The 22,801-nt window shown below is 42.8% G+C and overlaps 1 protein-coding gene across 2 annotated transcripts in view; it reads right to left on the bottom strand.

The window, feature by feature from the left end:
• SHC4 (SHC adaptor protein 4) overlaps positions 1-22,801 on the bottom strand; it is a 127,637-nt gene that overhangs the window by 85,347 nt on the left and 19,489 nt on the right. For both annotated transcript variants that reach the window (XM_029239131.1, XM_029239132.1), the window contains exon 2: positions 1,797-1,867. In XM_029239131.1, coding sequence (XP_029094964.1) covers positions 1,797-1,867 — 71 coding nt within the window. The remainder of the gene's footprint in view (positions 1-1,796; positions 1,868-22,801) is intronic.

Below are 22,801 nucleotides of genomic sequence, written 5' to 3'. Positions count from 1 at the left end.
TATTGTCTCTTTATTTGCTTCCTTGCCATAGTCTGTTTCCCCAGGTAGAATGTAAGTTCTTTGAGGTCAGAGGCATCTGCCTCCTTTATTCTTGAAGAGTTTCAGGCACTTGATGAGCACTCCATAAATACTCAAGTGAAGGAGAACAAGTCAAAATGAATGGATAAGGGAATGAACAGAAAATCAGTCATCCTCAAGTATGGACAGTGGCATTCCTTTCTCCTGTATCCCCACTCCAGTCACCTGGGGTAGCGACCCTCTTCCTCCCACCTGTAACCAGCTCAGGATTGGAGGAAGGGCTTTCTCCAGATTAAGCATCATCAGAATGAAATAAAACCTGAAATGTGTCCAAATTAGGGCTAAGAGAGTAGGAAGTAATCTAGAAACCCTCTCGCTTAAAGGATAGTTGAAGGGCCTGAGAATGTGAAAGAGAAGGCTTAAAAGGGAGGGAAGATGTAGCCATTTCCAAACCCTGGAAAGTAGTCAGGTGGAGTCACGCATTTACTCCATAAATATCCATTGAGCCCCTTCCGGGTGCCAAGGACTGAAATAGGCACCAAGAATACAGAAAAAAAAAAAAAGAAAAATAGAATTAGATTTCATTTGTTTAACTCCTGAGGGAATACCAAGGATTGGTGAGAAATTTGGAAAGACAGATTTGATGCATTGTAAACAAAAGAGTCCACAATAGCATTTCTTAAAGATCATTTCATGGAACCCCAGAGATACATGGAATGTTCATTTATGTTACATAAAAAAAGAATTCTGGGGCCAAATAAATTTAGAAAATCTCAAGATGAAGTTAGTGCTTTTTAAACTATAGCACAGGACTTCTCAGGGTCTTTAATACCGTACATCATTGTAAACTGTGACTCTCCTAAAGAGCGTATTCCTTTCCCCAAACCTTTTGGTCAAGAGGACAATTTTTCAAGGCCTCGGACTTCCATAAGATGAGCATTAGGAAAAGTTATCCTCTCTTCATAATGAGAACATTCACCTGTGGAAACTGTGGCCTGCAACCATGGATGCAGACAGGCACTGCAGCTTGCCCCTGAGACACATACTGGCACCACACACTGCAGATGCCCAAGTCTTCATCCTGAATCACTCCTATAAATCCAGTCCTCTCACCTCATCTCCCTCACCTCACAATTTTCCCAGTTACCAGTCTCAGCACTCAATTATTCCCCTTTCCATCCTTGCTTTGAACCTGGCCTTAAAGAACCATGCCTTGTGTTTCTGCTTCTGACTTGTGCTCTGTGTAATAATGATTCTGGTTCTTGCCCTAAGCTGCCGGAGGCCACCCTGGGTAAGGGTCCCCGGGTTCAACTCTTTCATCCAGCTCACCTTACATGGAGGAGGGAGACCCAGACAAGGAGTAAGAGTTTCTTGTGTCAGGGATGCCATAAATGGGGAGAGCTTGGGCTTGCTGATGTGGAAAGTTTTTCCCTGTTCTTATTTTCGGCTACTTCTTCGACAGGTCTGAGATTCTGTAATGTCCTATTTCTAGACATTATTTTAAATACATTTAGTATCTGGGAAACCAGCTATTTCTCTGACTACATCATCTTGTCAGTTCTCCTATGAAATGCAGATGCTCCGCCACACAACTGAGAAATCTTTCATGTGATGAGGCAAAGCTACTCATCGAAGGTCACTGGGCTTTGGTGTACCTTCCAGCCTTATGAATAAAAACCCACGATGCCTTTGAAACCTTGTATGAAATTCCTGTGGGGAGAAACTCTTGTGACTTTAGACTATAGTCCTCAAAGTCTGTCCCATTTTTGTTCTCTTACCTTGTAACTTGGGTTCTCATTCCAAAATCCAGTGACCTCATTGATTGCAGCACCTCAATACAGCCCATGTACTGGAAGAAGAAAAGAAAAAAAAAGAACAAGTAGGAAAAAATAGCACAAAGATAGCTCTTGGCTTCAGAGTGATTTCCTGGGAAACACCGTAAATCAGCCCCTGATATCAAATTACATTTGCACACTCAGCCTACCATTGATATTTCCGACCATTAATGGACACAGGCCTTCAACTGCAGTTCAGTTATAACACATCAGCTGAATCCAAAATATGATATCAGGAATACAGCTGTCATCCCTGACCAATGTGAGCTCAGAGGTTAAGAGCTTGGGCTCTGGGGCCAGACCATGTGAATCTGTATCCTGGCTCTGCCAGTTGTTAGTTATGGAACCCCAGCAAGTTATTCAACTTCTCTGCATCTCAGGTTTGTCACAGTAACGTGGGGATACAATCAGAATTGTTGTGAGAGTAAAATTGTTTCCTACAGGTGTTCTAAGAGCAGTGCCTGATACATTCATGCGCTCAGAGATCAGAGGAAGCAAAACTAAAGGTAATACAGGAATATCAAATCTTCTAGGGAGATAAAATAAGCATATAAGTGCAGATAATATAGGACAGTAATATAGGAAGGTCTTATTTTTTTTTTGCAAGCTCATTTATTTATTCAGAGGGTTCAAGGGGAAAAAATGTCATGTCCTACACCAGGAATGAGTACATTTAGCTTGAACATGGAGTATTGGAAAAGGCATTGAGACTTATAAAGCTAAAAGATGGTTTATATTTAATGTGGCAGCAGCGGGAGCCATCAGGCTGCTGGAAAGAGAGTGATGGGATCGTCTGTGTTTGAGGAGCTTTAATGTCAGCAGCAGTATGAAGGTGGGTTCATGGCGAAGAAAAAGTGAGGATGCTCCTGTCGAGAGGGAAGTAATGACAGCTCACACTGAGGAGGGATGGTGGCAGTAGGAAGGAGGGGACAGATTCAAGTCACATCATAGAAATAGAGACTACACCATTTGGCAGTTGATTTGATCTAGAGAATAAGAGAGAAGGATGAGTCAAGAATGACTCAGATGTTTCCAGCCAGGGTAACAGAGGGAACAGTGATTCCATTAACAGAAACAGGAAAGCCAGGAGAGGGGAAGATGAGTTGGTTTAGGACCCACTGACTGAAAGACACTGGTGGGGTATCCAGGAAATTACAAGTTGATAGTTGAAAATTGGATTCTGGAATCATGCAGAGGCATTAAGTGTAGGGACTTAGTAGTCTTCTGTGTAGCTTTGCCAGGTGAGGCAGTGGGAGTAATCCTCTTAGCAGGGCCTCAGTTGACGAGGGAGAGTGTTTCTCTGAGAATGAGCTCGGAAATGTTATGAGAGCCAAGTGGTCTGATTGAAAGTGATCTGTAGGCTCCTTGGAAAAGATCTGCTTCCTGTTTAGCTTTCCTCTGCAAGCCTTGCAGCCTCCCTCTGCTTGTGGAAAGATGGCAGGAGCTGGGGGTGCCTCCCCAGATACTTCTTGCAGTATTTCTCAGCGAATTCTACAGATTTCACATCCTAAGAGGAAGTCAGTGCACCAAGTGTTGCTTAGAGCCTCATGCAGGGTAGAGCGTGCTGGCCAGGACAATTACCTGGCCATTCTCAGCCAGATTCCTGGTCATCATATCCCTCCTGCGGGATCTAGTATTGAGAAAAAATTTTTTTAACATTTTATTCTGTCCCAATCACATTTAACATCCCAAGGCTTGAGTACCTCAAGGAAGTAAGCGATGTCTAGAGATTTCTGTTCAATAAACCATTAGACGTAATAGGAAAGGAAAGCTAGATGTAGCACGGTATTAAGCCCATCTCAAAACTGTCACGAGGGCTTCCCTGGTGGCACAGTGGTTGGGAGTCCGCCTGCCTTTGCAGGGGGCGCGGGTTCGTGCCCCGGTCTAGGAGGATCCCACATGTCGCGGAGCGGCTGGGCCCGTGAGCCATGGCCGCTGAGCCTGCGCGTCCGGAGCCTGTTGCTCCGCAACGGGAGGGGCCGCGGCGGTGAGAGGCCCGCGTACAGCAAAAGAAAAAAAAAAAAAAGAGTATCAGGCCATGTCCCGCCATTGCTTAAAACCTCTGGCATTTATTATCAGAACAAACTTGTTGCCATAAACACTTAAACGCTGTGTTTTCTGACCCCTGTTTACCCCTCCAACTCCATCTGTGTCACTCTGCCCCTGTGCACTTTGCTGCCACATTGGCTTTCCTTCTATTCCTCAAATACACCCAACACTTTCCAAATACAAGGCCTTTGCACTTGCTGTTCCATTGCCAGCTCTGCCTAGCTCTTCCCCCACTGCACTGCAGGACTAACTCCTTTTTGTCCTTCAGGTTTTAATTCAAATGTCACTGCCTCAGAGGCCCCCTCCTGTCACCCTTCATCACAGTCCCTCATTTGTTATTTCATGCCACTATCAGGTTTACTTGTCAATTTGCTTGTTTGTTACCTGTCTTCATTCCCTTGGCCATAAGCACCGTAAGAGTAAGGACCATGATCGCCATGGTATTTCCAACACCTGGGACAACGCCTGGGCCACAGTGAATGCTATAGAGTTTGCATCCAACAAATACTGGATGAAAGAGTGGAGAAAGCTTCTACTGTTCAGCTCCAACATGAGCTTTAAAATGAGCAGAGAGAGGTGAAGGTCTGACCGTTCTCCCCATCCTGGGGGATGAGTGAGGAGGACAGAACTGAGGACTCAGAAAGAGACTCAAGAGGAAGGTGGGGAGAATGGGCCCAACTCCCCAGGTGTTCCAGGGCTGGGGGGTGTGGTCGTGGGGAGCACCCTAAGCGATAAAGTTGATGGTGGGGACTCCAACTGGGAGGAGAGTAGGCTGCGGATCTGAACAGGATGCGGAGAAAGAGGCAAAAAAATGTCAGCTGGGACAGAAATGCTCCAAGGCTGATGCAGCTCAACAGCCACGTGAGGGAGGGTGTCAAATGATGCCATCCTCAGCCCAGTGAAGTGAAGCACCCATGGTGGGATTCTGGTTAACAATGCGGAGAGGGGTTTCTAGTAGAGAGTGGGAGAGCAAGTCAGGGAGGAGGGGAATCTTCCAAGGTTTTGTTCTTAACCACGCTTCATGGCAATAACCACCTCATGCCCTTCCTTCTAAGGCAGCCCCAGGCATTGCTTCCGATCCCCTCCCCTTCCTCGAAACCTGTTTTGCTTCACACGCTTGTCTGTCATCAGTGGCACACCTTCTGCCAACCTCCCTGTGATAAACGTGAATCCTAGCCTGAGGTGATCGTGACAATAAGCACATTCCCCGCCGACCCTGGGCACGTGAGGAAGAAGCCACTCTGGGCAACGTGAAGGGAGAAAAGCAATGCCTGATTTTTTCCACAATGACCCTGAAGCCCAGATGCAGCTGGTCTTCCCTTTGACTCATTCAGTCCATTCCACTCCGAAACCATCGCTGTGTGGAAGCAGGGAGAGGGCAGTGCATGAAAAGAATCTGTCTGCATCTTCATCCAGGTACCTGATGACTGCCCAAGCGGAAAGTGGCTGAATGTCCAGGCCCGAGGGATGAGGAGTTCAGTTTGTTGATTTCAGTATAAACTAGGGATGATAGTACCTCCCATTCATTTATTAAATGTAGATCGGCATAAGACATGCTCTCTGTTCTTAAGAAACCCATTCATTTATTAAATTCACTTATTTATTCATTTATTAAATGTAGATCTGCATAAGACGTGCTCTCTGTTCTTAAGAAACACAGCCCCGTGAGGATAGGCCAACCATGAAAGAGATGATTTATCTTTCCTTTCTATGAGGTTAGTCATTGTTAATTCCATTAAATAGATGAAGAAATTAAGGCCTATTAAAGGGAAGTGCCTGGCTCGGTTTCATGTATTCAGTGAGACTGAATCAGGGCTTATTCTGGAGGCCACAGCCCATTTCTGGGAACCTTTGTGTGAGCCTTGTGGAACAGGAAAAGCAAAAAGAAAAAGAGTCATCCAGCTGCTCCCACTGACTCTTCCTTTGGTCTTCCCAGGTGTGTAAGAAGGTAACGAGCCTGGGGGCCCCACGGTAAGAGCAGGCATGAATCCAAGCTCTTCAGGGGCCTGCAGGAGGTGGCACATGAGGCAGAAGACACTCCCTAGTTCCTGACCTTGTGATAAGAAGAGGACACTGAAGAGCTTTATTAGAGGCACCCAGGAGCGGCGAGAACGTGGCGACACTCAGACAACCTTCCCATTCAGCACCCGACAGACGGCTCACCTAGCTCCCGGCTCGTGCACTCCCTTCGTGCCCCAAGGCACTCATAATATTTTTGTACTGTCTGAGCTACAGCCACTTGCTTCCAGGGAGAGATGGATAGCCTATTCATGGCCTGCGTATCTTGGGTTTCGCATTCCAGAGAAGAAATTACTGCAGTTTTCAGAGAAAAGGAATGAGAGCTAACTTATGGGAAATTTTCACCTGATTCTTACAGAAGGATGACTTCAAAAGACCTAAAGAAAAAGGATATATATTCTTATATCCTCAGAAAAAAATGTCTGCAGGATACATAAGACACGGTTAACAGTGGTTACCTCTGGGAATGGGACAGAGGCAGCCTTTTACTTTACATTTTTGTATTGCTTATGTTTGAAAATAAGTAGATAGTATTATTTTAGAGTTTAAAAATTAAATAAGGCCTACCACTTAACCTCTTGGGATCACAATTTATAAATTACTAAGTAGGGTTAAATCCCTTTTTTTCAATGGCATACTCCCTTCCTTAGAATGTGCCTGTCCCTGTGCTAGGAGAATGGAGAAATATTGTTCAAAAGAAGGTTAAAGGCATTGGCCCTGCACTTAATAAGATGGGAAAGAATGACACTTTGAAACAATCAGAACACTGAAGAACAGTATATCAAATGTGATATGACAAGGGTCTGACCTTCATGCAATAAATGTTCAACAATGGTAGAGGCCACCAATGTGGCCTGAAGACACTGCAGGATTTTTCTGCCACCTCTAAATAACATCGAGTCTTTCCCATTAAAAAAAAAAAAAATGTCTGGGGGAATGGGGAGAGGACATTCTCTTCATACCTTGAGACATTGTCTCCACTTCTTTACTTTCTATTCATGCTTCAACCCACTACAGTAGTTTCTGGTCTCAAGACTCTATTGAAACTCCCTGAGCAAACCAATGATCTCCTCGTCCACTGTGACCTGTTCTGGTCTCCAATTCACCTATCCAGAGCAACTGCCATTGCTGACCTCTAGCCACCTCCTTCTCTTTCCTTGGAGCGTCTCTCCTTGGTTTTCTTGAGAGTATTCTCTGGTTCCCCATCTTTATCCTCTGACTCTTCCTTCTCTGTCTCCTTTGCTGCTTCCTTTCCCCCCCTGTCTTTTCTTTAAACAATGTCCCTTCTCCCGTCACTCTATACCATTGGTTCTTAACTCTGACCGCATATTAAAACGCCAGGGAAGCTTAGAAAATTCTGGTTCCCGAGTTTTACTCCAATCCAATAAAATCAATCTCTACCACGTATACTCCTTTGCCTTCACTTATTGCCTGGATGTTGATGGCACACGGATTTTCAACCCAAGCTCTCTCCCAGGTTCCAGATCTGTATAATCACAGGAATATTCCACTTGCATCTCAAATTCAACAAGTCCAAATTATTCCTCTACTTTCATTTCTGATCTCAACCAATGGTATCACCATCTACCTCTTTGTACAAACTGGAAAACGCACCTCTTCCCTTTCTTTCAAACCCCTCATCCAACCAGGGGCCAAGTTCCATCAATTCAATCATCTCTCACATCTGCCCTCTCTTCTCCCCTCAGCTCCACACTCTGCCCCAAATTGTACCACCCTAGTTTAGGCAAACTGTGTCTCTCAACTGCAATAGAGTGGACTCACATCCATTCAATGCACTTAATTCAACTACTATATCCATTTGGCCGGCAGAACATAAGAGATCAGTCCCTTCGTTCAGCCCTTCAGCCCCCAACCCTACTCCTCAAAGACTTTGACCTCAACTGCCCCAGGAAAAGGGGACCTCTGCAAATTCAAACAGAAATACGAGTGAATGACTGAGCCTGGATGGTCCAGGTACACAAGTGTTAGAGATTTCAGGGATTACCCAGTGCATTCTTTACTCTATCTGAGTTTCACCCTGGTGTTGAATTTAGAACACAATCCCCCGAAGGAGTGTCCTACCCTCTGAATCTGCCTTTCCCAGTACAGCCAGCACCTTACTGAAATGCAAGTCTAGCAGGATATCACTCCATCCTATCACATCTCATTCCCACTTAAAACCCTTCAGACCCCCCACCTTCTTAAAGCGGAGCTTCTCAAACTTTAGAGAACTTCAGAGTCAACAGAGAAACTTCAATGGCAGATTTAAAAAAACAGATTCCTAGGGTTCTGACAGATTCTGCTTCAGTCGGTCCAGGAGATTGCATTTTAATAAGCATTCATGGGTTCCGCTACAGCTGGTCCAAGAATTAACACTTTGGAGAAAACATCAGTCTTCAGGAAGAGATCCTACTTTCTTAGTTTAATGGACAAGGTCTCCAGCTATTATCATTCAAAAGTCACTTACATGAAACCTCTCCTCTTTTCCTCCTTTCTTACCTTCAGGCTTGACCACCACTACCGTCTCTGGACCCTCCTCCACACACTGTATGGATGTCCAGAAGACCTTTCATAAAACATTAATTGTCCATATGGCTTTTATTGGTCAATGTGTGTGTATCTCTTTTAGGACAGGAATAGTGTCTGTTTGTATCCTCAGTGTTGAGCCTAGCTCACCAATGTTCCTGAGATGAATGAGTAAAATAGGGCTTGAATAACTTTTAAGAAAAGATAGGATGTGTGTATAAAAATAATTATATTAAGGATTTAGATCATATTAATCCTTTTTTTCAAACTGAATCTCATCTAACTTAGATTTTCCAAAAGAATAATCATAAAGCTCAAAAACTCAATGCTTAATAATTAAGGCATTGGGCTTCCCTGGTGGCACAGTGGTTGGGAGTCCGCCTGCCGATGCAGAGGACGCGGCTTCGTGCCCCGGTCCGGGAGGATCTTGCATGCCGCGGAGAGGCTGGGCCCGTGAGCCATGGCCGCTGAGCCTGCGCGTCCGGAGCCTGTGCTCCGCAGTGGGAGAGAGGCCACAGTGGTGACAGGCCCGCGTACCGCAAAAAAAAAAATAATAATAATAATTAAGGCATTAATGAGTGAGTGGATCCAGGTAGAAGAAAGTAGCCAGATACAGGCAAATCTGGAACTATACGGCATACAAGAAAGACAAAACCCAAAGTACTCTAGCTACTTCTTGTCATTTGGGAAACCAGGTCTGATTTTTCAAGAGAAGTCAGAAATAAGACTTTATTTATGAATTTTCCTAAATTTTAAAACTAACAGGTCACAATGAACAATCCAAAATTTAAATTTAAAAGATCTATTTGTAATAGAATCCAAAGCAATAAAATATTTATGAATAAATTTAACAAAATAAATACAAAATTTATGCTTTGAAACTATAAAATATTGTTGAAAGAAACTCAAGAAGACCAAAACAATTGGAAAGACATTCCAAGTTCAGAGATGGGGAAGACTTAATGTTAAGGTAGCAGTACTCTTCAAACTGATCAACTAACTCAACTAATTGCATAAAGAAAGACATAGAGATCAGTGAAATAGACTTGAGAATCCAAAAATAAACCCTCACATTTCCTGTCAGTAGACTTCTGACAAGGGCACCAAAACAATTTAAGTGGGGGAACAACAATGTTTTCAACAAATGGTGCTGGAGCAATTGGATATTAACAGAATGGAATAACACAAAAGAATGAAATCAGATCTCTATTCGATACCATATGCAAAAATAAACTCAAAATGGATCTAAGACCTACATATAAGAGTTAAAATGATAAAACTCTTAAAAGAAAATAGGCAAAAATCATCAGGACCTTGGATATGATACCAAAAGTACAAGCAAACAAAGAAAAAAACAGATAAATTGAATTTCATAAAAATTACTTTTGTGCTTCAAGGGACACTATCAAGAAAATGAAAAGACCATGCACAGAACGGGAGAAGATGTTTGCAAATGATTTATCTGATAAGGGACTTGCATCTAGAATACATAAAGAACACAACTCAATAATAAAAAGACAAATAACCCAATTTTTAAATGGACAAATGATCTGAACAGACATTTCTCCAAATAAGATATACAAATGGCGAGTAAGCACATGAAAAACTGCTCAGCGTCATTCATCACTAAGGAACTGCACATCAAAACCACAGTGAGATACCACTTCACACCCTTTGGAATGGCTATAATTTAAAAAAAAAAAACAACTGAAAATGGAAAGTGTTGGCAAAGGTGTAGAGAAACTGGAACCCTCATACGTTGGTAATGGGAATGTAAAATGGTGAAGCCATGAGGGAAAACAGCTTGGCAGTTCCTCAAAAAGTTAAACTAAGAATTACCATATGGCTCAACAATTCCACTCCTAGATATACACCCATGAAAAGTGAAAACACATGTTCACACAAACACTTGCAGTCAAATGTTCATAGTAGCATTAGTCATAATGGCCAAAAAGTAGAAACACCTGAATATCCATCAACTGATGAATGGATCAATAAAAAGTGGTATATCATGCAATGGCATAGTGTTTGACAATAAAAAGGAATGAACTACTGATAAATGGTACAACATGGATGAACCCTGAAAATATTTTTCTAAGTGAAAGAAGACAGTCACAAAAGACCACATATTGTGTGATTCCATTTATATGAAATGTCTGGAATAAACAAATCTATAGAACTAGAAAGGAGGGTTGGAAGGTTTGGGGGGATGCGGTATGAGTGCTACAGGTTACAGGGTTGCTTTGGTGGTTGATAAAGATGTTCTGATATTGGTGATGGTTGCACAACTGTGCATACACTAAAAGCCATTGGATTGTACACTTGATATGGGTGAACTGTGTGGAATGTAATTATATATCAATAGAACTATTATCAAGCAACAACAACAATAATAGGCCAACAAATAATATCTTCAGGCAGTGTGGGATCCTGACATAAATTATTTAGAAAATACGTGTGAATGGATGAATAATCAATCTATGGATGGGGCTTCAGAAATCATAGTTGTTTGAAATCTTCAGCACTCTTGAGGCAGGGGTCATCGCTCTTCCTCTGGGCTCCCAGGACATCTTGGTCACACCACAAGGTTGTACTCACCCAGTGGTGCTGCAATTTATCTGTTTAAATGTCTATGCCTGCTCGCTGCTGGACTGTGGGCTTCTCAAGGGCAGGCAGTGAGTCTTAGTCATCATTATCCCCAGCACCTCTTACAGGGCAATAAACAATTTATTTGAATGAAGTAGCCAAGAAATAATGTTCAGGAAGTCTCAAAATAACCTGCATCCTAACTGGTCCATCTGTAAAGTGTTCCTTCTTAAAGAGGTATATTTCCAGTTAAAATAATCCTGAAGTGAAGCTGGTCAAAGCCCTCCTTGTGCCAGGTGTGAGTCAGAAGTTGCATGTGTGAGAAGGGAGTGGAAAGTCCTTCCCTGTTTAGTGCAGCACCAATCTATGCAAACCTGGGCAGATGGACACTGGGGAGGAGGACTCTGCCTCTGGAAGGGGAGCAACACCGGGGAGCGAGTTCAGGGGGGAGATCAGTGAGACAGGCCTCAAGGGAAGAGGCACAAGGGGTTTTAGCAAACACTGCCTTTTCTTCCTCTTTTTTTTTTTTTTTTTTAAATTGAACTATAGTCGATTTACAATATTGTGTTAGTTTCAGGTGTACAGCTTCAGATTCCTTTCCATTACAGGTTATTGCAACATACTGAATATAGTTCCCTATGCTAAACAGTAAATCTTTATTGTTTATCTACTTTATATATAGTGGTGTGTATCTATTACTCCCATACTCCCAATTTATCCCTACCCCTACCCTTTCCCCTTTGGGAATCATAAGTTTATTTTCTATGTCTGAGAGTCTATGAACACTGCCTTTTCTTAGATGATCTTACAGCACCTTTAAAACTTCCTCTCCAAGAGCACAGGGCTGCTGACACTTTCCTGCTCTCCACCACTCTTTGTCTTCTTGTATTCGCTTTTCTTCAGAGCACTTATTGCTGACAACAGTCAGTATTTGTTTGTTCATAGTCTGTCTCCCCCACTAGAAGGTTAGTAGCGGAAAGCAGGACTGCTTTCTCTCCAACACCTAGAGTACTGTCTGGTACACAGCAGTCCCTCAAAATAAATTTTGGTTGATTAAATTGAACAGGTTTTTTTAAATCCAAACATCTACCCTGATGAAAACTCCTTCTGCTCCAGGTTCAAAAGCCTGAAAATTTGGATTTGGTCATTCATTCCCACTTGGGGTCTTTGCAACCAGGGAATTTCAATCCTCCGAGTCCTTAATGTTTACAAAGATGGAATCTCCTAAAGTAAGTTGTGTGTTCTGCTTCTCCTTCCAAAAACAAGATCTCTCTCTCCAGGTTTCCTGTCCAAGCCAAAGCAGGGCTGTGAAGGGAGCAAACCCTATCACTCTGGCCCAGATCCTCACCTTCTATGCTCCTTCCCCACTAAGTAGACTCCTTCGCCTGCAGCAGATGGAGAGAGCACCTATATTTTAAAAGTCCATTCCTAGGGGGCTTCCCTGGTGGAGCAGGGGTTAAGAATCCGCCTGCCAATGCAGGGGACACAGGTTTGAGCCCTGGTCCAGGAAGATCCCACATGCCACGGAGCAACCAAGCCCATGCGCCACAACTACTGAACCTGCGCTCTAGAGCCCATGAGCCACAACTACTGAGCCTGTGTGCCACAACTACTGAAGCCTGCATGCCTAGAGCCTATGCTCCGCAACAAGAGAAGCCACTGCAATGAGAAGCCCATGCACCGCAACAAAGAGTAGCCCCCGCTCACTGCAACTAGAGAAAGCCCGCGTGCAGCAACCAAGACCCAACACAGCCAAAAAAGAAAAAAGTCCATTCCTAGTTACCCTAAGGCAAGCAGAACTGAAAACATCTTAAATATAATCTCCTGGGGAATTTTAAAATTAAATAAGGGCATTTCTAAGTTGATTCAGAAGAAAAGTTTCTCTTTAACAGTGGGCAACCAGGATCCTGCAAATAGAGTGTCTTGAGGGCCAGAAGCCCAGGTAAGCAATAAAGATCTTGGTCTGGTTGGCATTTTGTGACACTCTAATATGCTACGATATAAGCTGCCTACAAGCAACCAAAAAAAATTTTCAATTCATCTGAAAAAGAGTACTGGTTGTCTGTGGGCAAGGAAAGTATGACAACCATCTGCGTTACACGAGGCGGCTGTGCAGCATCTCATACCAACAGTCCTACTTGCATGGAAAATCCCTTACACTCAGGAATTTTTTTGAACTGAGAGAGGTTTCATCTCTGCCTACAGACCTGAGCACAGAACAGTCAGTCAGCTTTTGAGGGTCATCCCTGCAGCAAAATCCACACTGAGACCATTTGGAGGGCTCTGACCTCTCCTAGGAATAACTTTACACCCACGTCTTGGGAGACACGAATGGCTCTTTCTGCTGCTGGGCACAGCCAGAAAAGTCATCGTACGTGATCATGAGCTTTTGTAGGAACAGCGATTTACGTTGTCTGTTCTCACAAGTGTTATCTCATTTGATCCTCACGGTGAAACTGTGACAGAACGTGAATGGGTGTATGATACCACTTTTACAGATGGGAAACTGATTCTCAGGGGTTCAGTGCTCTGCTCAAGGGCCACAGGACTGGTTCATGGAGAACCCAGATCTTTGGATGCTTAAAGCTATGCTATTCCACGTCATCTTCCTGACCTGGAGAAGTTGACCATCTAGGGGAGTCTCCAAGCCCTACATCTATAAAAAACACAAGCTAATGCACAGTGATGTTGAACACCAATGTAAGAGACTCAGGTGTGCAATTTCCCCACAGTACCTGGGTCAGGTAAGAGAAGATTCCCCGTGATGCTTACCTCCTTGCAGTGCCCTATGTTCCATGATGGGTAGAGTCCAAGGAGACATGTAAAATGAAAATGAATTCAGGGAACTGAAAACTTATGGATTGAAGACATTGCATTGTATCTCTCCTCCACTCACCTACCCAAATAGTCATTTTATATATATATATATATATATATATATATATATATATTTCTCTTTTTAATATATATATATATATATTTTTTCATTATAGCATGAAGAGAAAGAGTGGGAAAGCCAGGCATCCTCTATAGGTGGCAGATGTTTTTATATTCTATAATAACTTACAGGAACTTGAGGATTGATTGCTGCAACCATCACCTAAAACAGTAAGTTCCCCACGGTGTTGATCACCCTTTGTGTTCTGGAGAAATAAACACTGCATCGTAAAAAGGTGAATTCTCCATGAAAAAAATATTCTCAGTGTGCTCTTTGCAGAAACTCCTCGGGGGCCTTATATCTTACATTCAATTTTAATATTGTTGAGATTCAAAAGCTGTAACCAATAGCTTCAAGCTAAGTCCTTTGTGGAGAAGATCAAATGTTGGCCCTGTGACCCAGTCTCCTAAGAAACTTTTAAGAGAGTTTTATCGCTGTGTAGGTATAATCCTAGGGAATCAAGAATGCTATTTTCTGTTGTTCTTGGAGAAGGCCTCTAACCTGGAGGACTGGCCCCCATAATAAAAATGAGATTTGGAATATTAGCCCTATTCAGATTATGTTGCCCTTGACATAGCAATTGACTACTCTCTCCTGGTGGATCCAGCGAAATCATAAGTTGTGTCAAAGCATTAACATGTTCAGAAGAGGAGAAGCCTTAGCAGTGCTGCTTACAGGAAGAACAACTGAATAACTGATCCCAACAGCCATTTAACTAGAGACCTGTGGTTAAAAAGGCAGTCTTTCTCTTATTCCCTGGAAGGTCCTCATGCTTCTGGACACTATCGTCTATGCCGCTGAGATGCTGGGATTGCTTATTAACACAGAATGACCCAGTCTATCCTGACCCATATGGCAACCATGAAGGGGGAGAAGGAACAGACCATAGAGTCTTGGAGCATGGGCTCTGGGAGTCAGGCAGGTGGGGTCTGAAACTCAGCTTTGCATGTGTACTAGCTGTGACACCTTGGGCAGATAACTTACATCTCAAGGACTCAGTTTCCTCATCTGCAAAACAGGCACAATGACTTGTCTGTTTCATAAGTTTATTATGAGGCTCAAATAAGGTAATGCAGGTGGGGTGCTGAGCACAGTGACAGAAGGGCTCAGAAAAAGTCAGTGACTATCCTGGGATGCCTCCTAGTTTGGGGAGCTGATGAATAAGCCTCAACTACTGTGAAGGGACCTCAATCAAGAACACTCTTTACAGGAGTGTGATAAACACTGGGATGCAAGGTGCTACGGGAGTATGTAGGAGGGGCTCCAACCCAGCCTCAGGGAGTCAGGGAAGATGTTTCAGAAGAAGGCATGCTGGTGTGAGTCATGATGGGCAACTAAGGAGAGGATGGGGGAGGGTGTGAGGCAGTGGGCACAGCATGTGCAAGAGGTAAAGGGCAAGAATAAGTGGTGCTCCAAAAGCCCTCGATATTCAATACGACTAAAGTCCAGAGATATGGCTGGAGGTATAGGCAGGGGCTACAGTATATTAGTTACCTAGGTCACTGTCTGTCCACATAATTCAATGGGCTCTTGGTGGCCAGCATCTGGGTCCCATTTACCTTGCATCCGTAGAGTCCCGCACAGTACATGGCACACAGTAGGCTCTCAATAAATGGTCACAGGATGTCTGATGATTATAACCAAATTTCAGGCCACCTAAGATTAAGTGTGATGCCAATTTCTCCTCATTCTTCCGTAAGTTTCCAAACAACACTTCCACCCAGCCCACTTCACAGACCCAAATAAATACAAGCTAAAAATATAGCCCAGGTCATGAATCATAAATGAGATGGAAAAGCAGTGACTCACCGAAGTTAATCTGCTTCCCAGGAGAGTGCTGCTGGATGTCCTTTGCTCCGAAGGTGAGGCAAAACGCCAGCACCATCACTGCGCAGATACAGCTAATGTAATTCCCAGGTCTGCCACTGGGTGCTCATCTGGTATTCTAAGGCTCCCATTCAGAGGTGCCTAGGGGCAGCAGCTCTGTGCGTCCCATACAGGGCAGCAGAGGGATGGGCCCCGGCACAGAGGCGGAGAGGGTACTCTGGGTGTGTGCTCAAGAAATGGTGTAGGGCCCTGTCTACTGTATCAATGATCCAACATATCCACCATCTTGCTGGCTATGGCCTTAATTTGGTTATTGCCATAGCCAAGGCAACACCTTCGCAGAATGGCTTAGTGGATGACTTACCGATATATTTGTATCCTTGTCTAATTAAGAACTTAATATAATCTAATAATGATGGTGTGTGTATGGTCTCTCCTGTAAACCTATAAATCCCCTTAAAATGCTACAGCTTTGAGCTCTTATGTCTTTATTTCTCAGTTCTGAGCATCTCAAAAAAATTAAAGTATAGCCCACACCTCCAAATCCCACAAATCTGACTCAGCCTTGAGTACTCAGGACATAGAGTTTTTGTAAAATTAAACACTTACTGAAGGAACACTACACACTCACAAATGAGAGCATCTGCAAGTACTGCCACAAGGTAGACAAACTTTAGCAGCCCCATCAAACTTCCTCTTCTTTTCACTTTTCTCCACCGAGCAGTGTCTGCACCCATCCCAGGAGAGACTCAAAGACCCCTAAACTTTTGCTCCTGCCCCTGCCTGTCAAATTGAATCTTACCCTCAATAAGTAATCTGAAATCTCGGATAGCAGTACATCTAACTAAACTACTATGAAAAACTGGGTACCATTTAATTAAGTATTACTGGAAAAGGCCAATTGAAAAAGGCCAACATTTTTGTCATCAGTTGCCATGTTTAGTCAAACATGATGTCCACAGTAGAAGCATCCACATGACAGTGGTTTCCAGCTCTCTAGGACTGTAACCATGCCCAGTGTGTGGTCATGTCTGGAGGCCATGGTGGCCAGAGAACCTCATTCACGCCACCTTCCTTCCCAGTCACGGCACTGAAGTCCTATATGAATGGTCAGTTGTTCAGTTATGCTGAAACCACAAACCACATTTGTCAGTCTCCCACTTGGTGATAAACTGCTGAATGATGCCATACTAGTTTTCAGCTTTTATGATTTCTCTGAAAAAGAAGCAGCTAACAATGTGCCTTTGCAGAACGGCAGCCCAAATGTTAATAATCTCTCATTACACTTCTTTGTACATGAAACACAAGAGTTTTCTGTAGCTCAAGTCAGTGAATTCTGACTCCAGATAATATGACTAAAAGGATACGAGGGCTTGAAAGGAACTTAGAGATTATCCATTTCAACCCCTCTACTTTTCATGGATAAAAATATTAAGTGGTTTATCTGATGTCACTCAGCATTTAAAGCACAGGCAGAGGAAAGTCCACTAAAGACACAAAACGAAAGTCAGAAATGTACAAGGAGAACCAGAAGAGTATGATACAGTAGACATTGAGGGCACAGAGAGTTTTACAGAGGAAGAGATTGTTAACTGAATTCAGGGCGGCTGAGAAAACCAATAGGCTAGAGGCTGGAAAAAGTCCACTGGAATTTGGCAACTATTGGTTTTAACTGTTGGTTTTAGTGGACCAATATCAATAAAGCAGAACAGTAGAAGTCAGAGAGCAGGACACTTAGAGGATGGTCTAGAGGTGAGGGAGTAAACCAACGAGCAGAGCGCTTTTGTTGTTATTTTTGTTTTGAGAACTTTATGTTTTAACAGAAGAGTAAAGATAAGCTAAGGGAGGAGTTTACTTTAAGGATGGAACAGACTTGAGCGTGTTCATGCTCATATGACAGAAAGGTTGACAGTAACAGAAGAAGGTGAGATCATGGTCCCCGGGAGGCAGAAGTGTAGACTACCCAGGAAATATGTAAGGCCTGATTCAAATAATTTCTTTAAATGAGTCAAAGTCTCCCAAGTACCCAAATTAAACAGCTTTCAAAGTTGGAAGAAACATTCGCCCTCTCATATGTCTGGATGTTATTTGCAGATTCTTAAATATTCTTTTAAATAGTCAAGACCAAGCCTAAATTCGCCTAAGTGGAAACGCCGTTAATGTTGGACAGCAGCAAGATCTTACCACTTCAGCAACCACAGGGTTGCTTCAGAATTAAATCACAGGAGCATTGTGATTGGATCGAGTCAATGTTTGAAAGAAAAAAACAAAATGAAACAAAACCCTAGACTCATAATACTTTTGCTTTGGAAAAGACTATTTTTCCCCAACCCCTTATTTAAGTGACTTGAACAAGGTCACAAAGCTCTAAACAAGTATAGACATTTGCTGATCTGTTCACGATCATAGACATCAAGTTCCCAATGAATTCTAACGTGAATTTGTGAATCAAACTCAAACAATGCCTTTAGACTGCTTAAAGTGACACCTTCAGAAAGTACCTCAAATAGACTCTCAGATTCAGTTTGCTTATTTTATAGCTTGTATTTAAAAAAAAATCTCAGAATTCTTAGCTGAGGAGAAAGAAAAGAGAGCAGGAAGATCTATACTTTCCTTTAAAGTCCATTACCATGAGGTGGCTCATTAGTACCATCAGTTATTAAATTAAGTAATGACTTTCTACAAGAATATATAGTTCATTGTAACTAATCAAAAAAAGGGAACAGAAAGTAAGATTCTAGAGGCAGAGAGAGGTCAATCAATAATAGCTAACTGGGCTTCCCTGGTGGTGCAGTGGTTGAGAGTCCGCCTGCCGATGCAGGGGACACGGGTTCGTGCCCCGGTCCGGGAAGATCCCACATGCCGCGGAGCGGCTGGGCCCGTGAGCCATGGCCGCTGAGCCTGCACGTCTGGAGCCTGTGCTCCGCAACGGGAGAGGCCACAACAGTGAGAGGCCTGCGTACCACACACACAAAAAAAATAATAATTATTATTATTAATAATAATAGCTAATAATGTGAGTTTAGTTCAGGTTTGAGATTCTCATGGAAATCAAGAAGCTTCTTTCCTTCCCCAGCAGCTAACTATGCTCCAAACCTCCAACCATTGTCCTGAACACCTCATCAAATAGCACCCACTGAGGACACAAATAGAAATCAAGAAGAGTAGGTAATACCACACAGATGGCTCTAGACCAGCCATTCCCAAAACACCTGAAAAGGATCTCTGTTCATACCATCGTTTCCTTTAACATCCTTCTGAAATCCCATATCCTCCAGAAAGTCCTCTGGTCCTCCCACTGAAGAACTGAGATGGACAATTCATTACCAAAAAACATCCTTCTCAACAATCTACACCTACACACTTTGAAGTGATCCAGGGACGGGCAGCTGTAAAGTTCTGCACAGCTCTGTGTGTAACACTATGTGATGACCTGCCTTGGTCTTGTCCATCCTAAACCATGAGTTCCTAGGAGGCCAGGGCAGACTCTGGGTTGCCTGCTTATATCTTCCTCCCCACTTTTTTTCCTTTCTTTCTTTCTTCCATACTAACAGAACCCTCAATGTATCTAGCTTAAAAACTACCATTTCTCATATTCCCTTGAAGCCAGGAGGCCAATGAGATGTAAGAGAATGTCATTGGATAGGACTTCAGGAAAACTACTTAAAAGGGGCCAACTCAGCCAGGGGTTGCACCAGTTTTGTCCTTGCCCTTCCTTCTTCCTGCTTCCTGGAAAACGGACATGATGGGGGCTGCTCCCACGGCCATATTGCAATAAGTGAGTCTGACGATGGAAGCCATGTGTTAAAGATGGACAAACAGGGACTTCCCTGGTGGCACAGTGGTTAAGAATCGGCCTGCCAATGCAGGGGACATGGGTTCGATCCCTGGTCCAGGAAGATCCCACATGCCACACAGCAACTAAGCCCTTGCGCCACAGCTACTGAGACTGCTCTCTAGAGCCCGCAAGCCACAAGTACTGAAGCCCACATGCCTAGAGCCTGTGCTCCGCAACAAGAGAAGCCACCACGACGAGTAGGCCCTGCTTGCCACAACTAGAGAAAGCCTGCTGTGCAGCAACGAAGACCCAACGCAGCCAAAAATTAATTAATTAATTAACTAATTTTTTTAAAAAAAAGATGGACAAAGATGGAAGGAGCCTGGGTTACTAATGACTATAGAACCACTATGTAGCCCTGGTCCTACCTACTTATGGATTTTTTTCTCATGAGCAAAACAGTAAATCTCTGTTTTGTTTAAACTCCAGTTATTTGAGCCTTTGTGATAACCTAATCCAAAGTGATACAGAGGCCTTCTAACCTGTGCTTTGCAGATGGCAGCTGAGGACTCAGGGCTCCTCTGTGGCTCCCTTCCTACCGAATGAGAGCTCTGTGAAAAGGTCCAGGACTAGAATCAGTTCAGTAGTTCCTACATAGATTTTCCTATATACCAGCAAAAGTAACATTTTAATCCCTACCACCCAAAAGTAGAGCCTTTACAATAACACCTTAAATGGAAGTCTCATCCTTGACAACTTTAAATGTCCTGAACGTGGCTGAGAATACAGAAGTAAATGCCCAAAGCGACTTTTTTAAGTTAACCTTAAAGCTTATGCTTGTGTTTTTCTCTTAGGAAAGCACCTCAGTCCTTCACTCAGAACCTATTTACTCTTTTTTTTGAATCTGTGGAAATTTATTTATTCAACTTTTTATTTAGCCAATATTAATTGAGCTCCTATTTCACAGCAGAAAATAAAAAAGCTAAAATTGAGCATAATTATACCAACCAGAAATGGTCATTATTGACGTGTTGGTATGCTTTATTTTATTCCTTTGGACAATGTACATATAAAAAATATACTTTAATGTCATTTTTAAAGTAACTTTCTATCCTGAGTTTTCCAGTTACCATTATCTCATAAGTTCAATTATATAATAATTTCATAATTATACCATCATTTCAATTTAGCATTATAATATAACCTTTGTCTCAAATTATCCAAAAAAACTTCAAAAATATGATTTTTAATGACTTCACAGTAATATTTGTCAGCTATTGCCTCATTAATGTTAACAAGCCACTCCAAAACATAGTGGCTTACAACAAACAACATTTAAATCTTATAATCACAGGTCTGTGGATAGGTTTGGGTGGCTATCCTCCAAGCTGGACAGAGAAATGGCTGGACAGAGCTGCAGGTTTTGAAATTAGATCTGAATCTGCTCCATGGTCCCTACATTCTCAGAGCCCATTTATTCTTGATTTAGATACAGTCATAAAAGGTGGCCCTCTTGGGAGCTCAGAAACCCACATTGAAGTTTTGGGTTCCTCTGGAGGCAGGCTCACTGTCAAAAGCAAAGAGTGATAGGTGACTGAGTAAAGAAATCTGAAAAATTGTAAAAAATAGACATATAAACTTAAAAAGCTCAGCCATCTGGGGACTTGCAGTTCAGGACAACTAACCCACCACACTCATTAGCTTCTGAGGCCCTGGGCCCCAGCATAGCACCACGATTATTAGAATGAAGACTCCATTTCCACCAGAAGAATAGTGAGGTTACATTCCAATCTGTGTCCACTCACTGATATAGACGGAAGAAAGTTGAAAACACATGTCTACACAAAAATTTATACATGAATGCTCACCGCAGCATTAGTCATAAAAACCAAAAAATAGAAAGAGCCCAAATGTCTCTCAACTAATGAATGGATCAACAAAATGTGGTATATCCATACAATGGAATATATTCAGGCATAAAAAAAGGAATGAAGTACTGATACAAGCTACAACATGGATGAACCCTGAAGATATTATGCTAAGTGAAAGAAGCCAGACACAAAAGGACACATGTTATATGGTGCCATTTATATGAAATTTCCAGAACAGGCAAATACATAGAGACAGAAAGTAGACCAGCGGCTACCAGCGGTTGGAAGATGTGATGGGGAGTGACTCCAAATGGGTACGTGGATTCTTTCTGGAGTGATAAAAATGTTCTAAAACCAGATAGTGGTTATGGTTGCATAGCTCTGAGAATATATGAAAAAACATTGAATTGTACAGTTAAAGGGTAAATGTTATGGTATGTGAATTATATCTCAATAAAACTGTTATAAAAAATAAAACTTAGATCTAGAGAAAAAAGTCTGGCATTTCCCTCTCAAGAATTTTTTTTCAATCAGCTATCAAGCATCTCTGAAGAGAAAAAAGCATATAATATTCATTAGACAGAGGTTTCCATATAAAATATTTTAAGTTCTAGAAGACTGACTTCTAAAGGGGGAAACTTCAGTTATCTGAAAAGTTCAGTGATTTCCTGGTGAGGCCAACTAAATGAGCCTGACTTATCAGGATTCCTACCAGTGGTGCTGACAGCATCTGTGGGCACCTCATTCAGAAAAACAGCCCCACTCTTAGGTCACTTAGACAGTTGGGTGATGACTCACAGAGTTTCTGCCCTCTCATTTTTCAGGGTTGCTCAGTGTGTGTAGGAAGCATTAGCTCACTAGCAGGTGAGCCACGTCAAAACCTTTCTGGAAGTCAGCAGGGTATAAATCAGAAATAAATATATCACCTGTGAGTATGCACATTACTCTTCCTGGAGGCCTCCAGGATCAATACTCACTCCTTGTCAGGACCCAGGGGCCTCCCACAGCAATGTTCACGTCCCACCTCATCCTTCCGCTTCCTCCTCCTCTCCCTTTCCTCTCCTCCTTCTCTTTATAGCTGATAGCCTAGTTGGCAAATCCGATTCTTACATTTTCTGAAGGGAGATTTGCAAATTCACCACACACCGCAGGCCAGAATCCCTTACTTGTGTCACGCTGGGGTTTGCTGCATGGCTCTCTCCCCTCTTTTTTGCCCTCTCTCTGTGCTGTGCATTCTGAATATTCCCTCCACAAAGCATTCCTATCACTGGACCAGGCACAGTGATGTGGCGCTTGAAGTCTTAGCCTTTTATTTTCACAGAACTTTGCAACCTATTACTGTTTGTCACAGAAG

This window comes from Monodon monoceros, unplaced genomic scaffold (assembly GCF_005190385.1).
Source record: "Monodon monoceros isolate NGI ecotype Baffin Bay Population unplaced genomic scaffold, NGI_Narwhal_1 Super_Scaffold_21, whole genome shotgun sequence".
NCBI classification, from domain to species: Eukaryota; Metazoa; Chordata; class Mammalia; order Artiodactyla; family Monodontidae; genus Monodon; species Monodon monoceros.
This window is presented reverse-complemented; position numbering and strand designations above follow the sequence as displayed.